An 8608-nucleotide genomic window follows, 5' to 3' on the forward strand; every position below is an offset into this window, starting at 1 on the left:
TGTGTGTGTGTGTGTGTGTGTGTGTGTGTGTGTGTGTGTGTGTGTGTGTGTGTGTGTGTGTGTGTGTGTGAGGGGGATAGAGAGACAGAGAAAGAGAGAAGGAGAGAGAGAGAGAGAGAGAGAGAGAGAGAGCGGTATCTTATACACATCTAGATGAGTATAAGAGACAGGGGAGAGAGAGAGAGAGAGAGAGAGAGAGAGAGAGAGAGAGATCGCAAGAAACAGAAGGAGAGAGAGTAAGAGAGGAGCAGACGGAGGATAAAAAAGGGTCGATGGCGCGGCGCGATCAGCCGAGCGCATCCTCTTGTCTCGTTGAAGTTTCCTTTCTGCCCCGAGGACTCGCCGCGGATCTTTTATCGGCAGAAATTCTGCTCACCCACATATTAGCGCGTTAAAACGCCCATAGAAACCGCTAAGCGACTAAATAAACCGATTAATCAACTTTGCATTTCGCCACGCAGAGTGCGCGGGCGCTTATTTTTTCGCGCGCCTAATTTCTTTCTTTTCGCTACCTTCTTCTCTCTAGTGATCAACGTCACGATTAATTCGAACAATATTCGTCATACGGAAGAATGTCTCCCTTTTTCTTTTGATTTATTATCTCAAAAAAAAAAAAAAAGGAAAAGGAAACGATAATTACAGGTTATTAGCGGTAATCAGATTTTTTAAACAGTGAGGAATATAACACAAGTGAAAGAAGTACGTGATTAAGTTGTTATTTAGGGTTTCAGTCGTCGAAATGCATGAGTGATCCCGAAATGGCATGGACAATAAAACGTCTCAGATTGATTGTCCAGAAAAGAAGTTCGCGCGAATCGCGCGAGCTATTATTCTTTTTCTGTCTGTCCGCTTTTCTTGTGACACGGCGATAAAGCAAGTCGTTTAGAGCAAATGAATTTATGAACACGTCCCGGCTTAGTAGCGAACCTCCAATTGCCTCCTCAATAAGCGTTAACGCAGATAAATGGCTGTAGATAACAATCTCGCGTTCCTCGCGGGTCTACGATTCTTTTTACGATCCCTCGCTATTAGCAGTTTTTGCCGAGTCCTCGTTGACGATTCAGCCTTCCCGCTAAAGATTCCCGATCTAATCTTGCTTAAGAGACTCTCAATTTTATCTTTAATTTAAATGTACGATTTGCGAGTGTTGCATGCGACGTATCACCGGCATTTCTGCGTTAATTGCGTTACAATCAATTAACTGAAAAGCCGACAAACGGATAATTGGCGTATATACTGGGCGAAAAAGATATCTAAAAAAATATTAAGTATTCTTCCGATATAAGTACTGTGTAATAACATATTTACATAAACTTAAATTCTTTTATTTAAATAAAATAAATAATTATTTTTTCGAAAGTTTTTTAAACCGCCAAGATTTTTTATATATAAAAAGCCAAGATTTTAAATAAATATATACTGCTAATACCCATCAAAAAAATATTTTTTTATTTCTGAAATATTTTTCTTCTCTGCGTAACGACCAAAGTTTGGCCCAGGCAAAAGTTCTCAGATACACATACATAATCCTGCACATTTTTATTGTTTTGTTTCTTAAATACGAATATTTAAACTTCTAACATAAAATATATATACATATGTATATATATATGTGTATATTTTTTATATTGAAAACTTATAAATATTCGTATTTAAAGACAAAAACAATAAGAATGTCTAGAATTAGGTGTCCTGACACGTTCGCTGTTAGCATCACACGTCAGTTTTACTTCCAGCTCACGTTTACTAAAAATTTCGAATTCTACTTAATTAATGTTCACTACCAATGTCACATGTATATGACAACGACACTTTTCTTTGTATATCCGCGTGCAAATGAACCCCAAGCCTGTTTTAGGTAATTACATAAGGATAAATGTAACATGTGGTTTGTGGAGAGAATGCCTCAAGTAAACCGTAGTGGCGAACATGTTGATCGTTCATGAAGCGGGATTCTCAACGACTCTCCGCCGAATTGGCCCGAGATCGTTTCACGTATGCGACGTTCTTTCGGCACACCGCGTATGTATCAGACGGAGGTGCGATAAGGAAGGGAGGAATGTTACTGCGTAAACTCGGAATCCAGGGTCGAACGCGGAGAGAACGCCACGCGGCCAACAGGACGGATGTATCGGATGTCCAGATCTCGCAGCAACCTGCCGTTGCAACCGTGCGGTGATTTTTCGTGGCACGACAGCCCCCTCGCTCCCTCCCGCTCGCGCAGTGATATTCGATAACGTCCGTGGAGGTCCTTATTATACCCAACGGGGCCCCACGAGAGAGAGAGGGACTTTTAAGGATTCCCTCCCAGCGTGGTATCCCTCCTCGCATCGGCGGCGACGGCGCCGCGTGAGAATGTCGTCGTTTTCGTCGCAAAAAAGTGGAACGAACGAGCGAACGAACGAACACGCCGACATCGTCGTGTATTTCGCCCCGCATTCGACAACGTAACGCATTCGACCGTATGTAAGAGCTTTGCCGTAACCACAGACATAAGACGTAAACTTTAGTTGAAGAACCAATCAGGATATTGCTTTAGAGTTCTTCTTGTGCCAGAAGACATATAAATCGGATCATTTTCGGAGAAACTTTGTTTCGGAACTTTCGAAAAAGTAATTATTTATTTTATTTAAATAAAAGAATTTAAGTTTATGTAAATATGTTAATACACAGTATTTATACCGGAAGAATATTTATTTTTTTAGATATCTTTTTCGCCCAATGTATACGCCAATCATCCGTTTGTTGGTTTTTCAGTTCCTCGTTAATTGATTGTAACGCAATTAACACAGAAATGCCGGTGATACGTCGTATGCAACACTCGCAAATCGTACATTTAAATTGACCTATAAGTCGGATTCTGAATAACTAGGATTTCAACTTATCATAGTTAGGTGAATCTTCGTTACTTTTGCATACGATTAGATTTATCGGCAGTTTTATTTTCTTCTACACAAAACTCTCACTCTAGCCAAGTCCTAATTGGTTTTTCAATTAAAGTTTATATCTTATGTTTATGGTAATGCGCTAAAGCCCTAACGCCATGAAGATGCGATGATCTGAAGACGAGACGTATGTCGCGAATCGCAACACCGTGAGGATGCAATGATCGGGGAAGATTAAATCTATTTTACAATGGCCGTAAAAGTACGCAGTACGACGTGAGCAGTAATTGATCAATGAGACTTTTGCGATACAAAAATAATAAATTGTGTTTGGTCAACTTGTTCACTGCTTACGGTCTTAATGCATACTTTTATGGCTATCGTAAAGTAGGCTTTAGATAATAATTCAAAGATAACCGGAAGAAGCAATATCGGAACTTAACAATTTTAAAGGACTATCAGATTTATAAGAAGATTGGAAGAATATATATAGAGTACACTATTGGATTGAGAAATTTAAGTAATCGTATTTGTCATACTCTCCGCGTGTTCGCGTTTGGAGATTAAACATTTCTCCGAGAATGATGCAACGTCTCGGTGACTTAACGATGCGAAAAAACGACGAGTAACGAAGAGACGAGGAGGAATTAGACGGTAAAGAAAGAAATAAGACGCAGAATGCGCTTTATTAAGGTGCCGGGTCCTAGCGGTTATTAATAGGATTTATTTGAGGTCGGCGAACCGCCTTATCGCGTTCGTTTGCTCGCTTTGTATGCGTCGCGCGACTGTCGGGTTAACTAATGCAACGTATTATTCCGAGGACTATGCGTATCCATCTTAACGGCACTTTCATTCAATGCGTTGCGTCGGTGCGCTATTAGACAACGCGCAGAAATTACACGCTGTACGCGACGCGATATTAGTATCGTCCACCATAATGAACGTCCTTCCGACGTGATTCAATATTTCACGCCGTTGCGCCATAATCGAGCGGCGCGTTCTTTTTTTTTCGTCGGCTATTATTTATTATCTGCGAGCGAGCGAGCGAGCGAGCGAACGAGCAAATCAATATCAATTTCAACGCGACGAAAACGTGTTCCGCAAATTCCGCAAAAAAAAAAGAAAATCACTCCCACTTTGCGATTCGCTCAATGCAATCAAGATAAATCCCGCACGTGCGAAATTTCCTTCGAGAAATTCTGTCGCCTTATAATTGATTCTAATTTCCTGTATTTCATGAAAAATAAGATTTTTCTGCAAGATAGAATGCAAGAGAGACTGTTACCACTCTATGCATTAATCAATATGTGGTCGGATTATATTATTTTGCACGAGAAAAATATCATAATTTCCTTTTTCAAATAAATTTACTTCGATTTTATTAAGTTTCTACACACGCAGAAAATTTTATAGTAAAAATTACTATAGAATTTATATTTTAAATAATTGAGGAATGAAGGATATTCTACGATAATTGATTATGTGTGCTTTCATTTCGTACGCGCTATTTATATATTTCATTACATATTTCTATATCTCAGATACTGAAATATAGAAATATGATATTAAAAAATTTGCTACGTTTCTAGCGAAATTTATTTATTTCTTAGTAAGATATACCTTACGGACGGAGTACTTCAACATTACTGAATACATAATGAAATTAAAAAGAATTTATATGAAAAAAGGTTATATTCTCTGCATATAGTAAAAAAATGCAGAATTATAAACTGTTTATAAACTGGTTAAGGAACATAATAAATTTCGCTAGAAACATGGTAAATTTTTTAATAGCACACACGCAAAAAAAAGATTAATCGCAGAAGCTAAAATGTAGCTGTAGCAACTAACAAATAAACCTACTCAAAGGTTATACTCCGATTTCTTTGGCACAAATGTAAAAATACAAAAAATATTTAGGTCATATTTATTTTGGCCCACTTTGACTTTCACGGGCAGTTTATAGCTTTTTAATATTCTCATTCCTATCAACAAGTGCAACAAAAATGCATAAGAAATAAAATTGAATACAAGATATAAGCATTTTTAGTTTACTGATTATGAATACGAAGTCAAATGTGTAAAATTATTTATAAAATAATAAAATGTTTAAACAAAACATGTAAAAAGTTGAAAAACATTATTTATACAAATAATTTTTCGGTTTGATCGAGATTCAAATCATTTTTTACTAAATTAGTACAAATTTGAAATATTTCGATTGGAATCTCGGCTAAAAGAAATTTAGAATAGTTTATGTCTCAGTTATGTTGATTTTATTAAAATTATTTAACTATATTTTGTATTCAATTTTATTTCTTATACATTTTTATTGTACTTGATGATAGGTGTGAGAACATTAAAAAGCTATAAACTGCCCGTGAAACTCAAAGTAAGCCAAAATGAAAAAATATGATCAAAATATTTTTTGTACTTCTGCATTTGTGCCAAATTAGAAAGAAATCGGAGTGTACCTTTTGGATAGATTTACTTGTAAGATGTTGTAAGTGTTCGCTCATCGACTAGATAAGCGAAATTCAATGAGAATTCTTTTTCCTAAAGAGAGATCCACTAGGCGTTAGGTGTAAAAATATCAAAGAACAAGCAACGCGAACAAATGGTATCGATGTCGCAGCTTTAAATTATGAAGTCTAATCTACAATGTGCTTTTTGCTTCCTAATTCTGTCTTTTTCTGTTTTTTTTCTGATTTCAGGTTTAAAATTGAGTTAGAAAGAGATAAAGAGGAAAAAATAGAGAGCAAAATACATATTGCATTTGTGATAGACAACTTTCAATAATGACAATGAAATGATTAGACTTTTTGTCTAAGTTCGAATCAGCGACCGAAATTTGACTGATATTGTCAAGTCATTTCTTAGCGTGTATTTAGATAGTCAGTTACTTCAGAATGTCGATCTATCTTCCTCAGTTAAAAATTTCGATGTTAACTTTTGCTATAAAATTCTCTTCGTATGGAGAAATTTGAAGAATGCCGCTAATAAGAGCACTAATAAAAATATAAACAAGTTATTGCTTCGAGATAAAAATCACACAAATAGGACAAAGCGTGGTGAAAATTTTGTTAGAGCGTTCGCTCACCTGACTTGCCGACTCTGGGGCCGCCGAGGACGACCACCTTGATCCTGTTTACGTTTGTCATCAGCTGCGTGGGTTAAGTATCATTCGGTCTGGCATCACACACACCTCCGCGGGCGCACCAATTATATCACTTTGCACTCTTTTACCGCACTCTTCTCACATCCCCAGGTCCTCTTCTCGACGGGGACACTGACCTAGTCGCGCGTAAGGGCCGGACGTGTCCTTGTCGGGCACTCGCGCGACAATCGCGACACACTCGCGCTTAACAATCGATTATCCTATCAATCACCGGCTCAAGTCATCGCCGCTCGATTTCCCGGGCGAGAGCACGGCGATTACGAATCGGTAATTAATTTCCGACGCGTTCCACCAAGTTTCGTTCTTAACAACGCGAACGCGGACGGCCACCTTTTTCGTCGTCCTTCTGCTCCTCTTCTCTCGTGATATTTAATTGTTGCAGTTTAATGGTTCAGGCGTTGATTAATCCTCTCGACGATGGGACTGCAGAGGTGCTAAGTGCTCCAATCGCGGAGCATTGGTTCGGGATCCTCTCCGCGCTGAACGAGGAGTTACGACGAGTAGCCGACGCGGAAAACGTCGCTTTGGCCGATATACGCCAACGCGAAGGTATCTCCGCCAGCGGCTCTCCTCGCGCTGCGTCTTCCACCTCGCGTCCGGCTGCTTAATCGCGATTATCAATTAATACCGCGCCACCCGACGTCGTCACCGCTTAGATACGAAGCTGTTAATCGCGCGGCAGCGTCGCGCGGACCGGAGGCGTCCGCGGCAGCTTCTTCCCTATTAATTCCCGCGCGACTTTGAAGAAAACCCTGGCGGTTGATAAATAGGCGCCTCTCCCGTCGCGCCGCGCTCCACCTCGTCGTTTTCTAGCGGGGCGAACGTAACCGCCCGGCACGACCAGCTCTCGGCTCCTCGCTCTCCTCGCGAGATCCTTAATAGCGCGATAAAGCGAGCGCGCGAGTTGTGCAAGCAAACGGGGTTCCCTTTTCCAGCGGTGACGACGCGTCGATCTTGCGACACGCTCTCGCTGCTGCTGTCAATGATTCGCTTGAAAACGCGCGCGACCGTTTCGAGCCCGATCGGGACGAGCTCTCCTTTCCCGAGGCGGTCAGGTCGTTGCCGCAATTGCGTTTCACGACTCCCAGTGATCCCCCAGGCCTGCCTCCGTCGTCGTCGGCGCTCCGAACGCAACTGTTTACGAGCGAACGCCGCTATCTTATCGCGATTTCCTGGTACTCGGAGAGTGACGAGGGAGTTCCACCTGACGCAGTCTCGTTCGTCCCCTTATCGCTTCTCCCTCCCCCCACCGACTTTGTCGTCGGAGGATCTTTGTCGAGCTGTGTTCTCGTCGGCTACTCCATATAAGTCTCGTCGACTATAGATGCGTCACGCATCTACCAAGGATCAATGACGTTGACCGATAGCGATCTTCGCGACGTTTTTGCGTATTTCAAGCACGCAGTCGATCTCGCGAATTACTCGCAGACGAGCCAACTCACGAGCAGAGCTCTTAATAATGACTCTGCGCCGCGCCGACTGACTTTCAGCAACGAGACGACTCTCGCACGTAAACATACACTCGCTCCCCGCCAAGCACGTAGGACCGTGATTACGAAAAAAGGACGCGCAATACAACTGTGTCGTAACCAAAACATCAGCCGTTACTACATACTCCAGTTCGTTGTATGTGCGTCTACCAGTGAGCGAGTGACGAGGATCTCAGCTGACTCGCGAGCTGCGTCAACACTCTTCGAACGAGTATCGATTTAACAGCGCTTTGCGCACTGCCTCTCTCTCCCTTTCTTTCTCTGTCTCTCTCTCTCTTTCTCTCTGCCTCTATCGTCCTAAAGGATCCACCTTGATCGGAAAATGGTTGTTCTTCTTTCAGCTGGTGTCTGTTGCGCCGGATGGTAGCAGCTCACGATGACGGGTCGACGGCTGATTCGTTTCTCGCGCCTCGAAAGAAGGGTGACTTTCTCGAGCGAGCGAGCGAGCGAGCTCGGCTCGTCCGTCCCGCTGCGGCCGACGCGCTGCGAATAACAACACAAGCAGCGATTCGAGAAATGCCGTCTCTCTGGTTCCATTTATAACGGGTCGTCGGCCTTCCTCCGCGTCTTCTAGCTTGGCGCCGCCGACACGTCGGCGATTACGAAAAAAGGACGGACACGCACGCGAACGCACACGCACAGGCGCGCGCCGTGCGCTGCTCGTTCTACGCACCGGACTCGCGCTTACGCTCGCTCATTCGTTCGCACACGTGTATTCGCTCGTTCGCGACGACTTGTGCTCAGACGACGAACGCGAGAAAAGTAGGATGCGTGCATCCCCTGCGGCGACAAGAGGTACGAGACCTTTGTTTCGCTGTTGCGCGAACGTCTTTCCGAGTAAGGTCGCGAAGGTCGCGGACCGATTCGCGTGAGTTTCGTAACGACGAAATTAATTGGAGGTAGAACGAAGTTAAACGGCAAGTAACCGGTCGATCAGAGCCAACCCGAGCGCAAGATATTGCTTTCTGAATTTGTATGCTGACAGTGTAAAGTGCGCGCTAAGTGCGGTCTCTCTCTCTCTCTCTCTCTCTCTCTCTCTCTCTCTCTCTCTCTCT

The 8608-nt window shown here is 42.5% G+C and overlaps 1 protein-coding gene across 2 annotated transcripts in view; it reads right to left on the minus strand.

Moving 5' to 3' along the window:
* Nucleotides 1–8608, minus strand: part of LOC116844807 (ras-related and estrogen-regulated growth inhibitor-like) — a 63861-nt gene that overhangs the window by 40472 nt on the left and 14781 nt on the right. For both annotated transcript variants that reach the window (XM_032816855.1, XM_032816854.1), the window contains exon 2: nt 5986–8036. In XM_032816855.1, coding sequence (XP_032672746.1) covers nt 5986–6046 — 61 coding nt within the window. In that variant the 5' untranslated portion in view covers nt 6047–8036. The remainder of the gene's footprint in view (nt 1–5985; nt 8037–8608) is intronic.

The sequence above is a fragment of the Odontomachus brunneus genome, unplaced genomic scaffold (assembly GCF_010583005.1).
Source record: "Odontomachus brunneus isolate Ranch 3 - 2012 unplaced genomic scaffold, Obru_v1 Obru_scaffold_047, whole genome shotgun sequence".
In the NCBI taxonomy this organism is placed as follows: Eukaryota; Metazoa; Arthropoda; class Insecta; order Hymenoptera; family Formicidae; genus Odontomachus; species Odontomachus brunneus.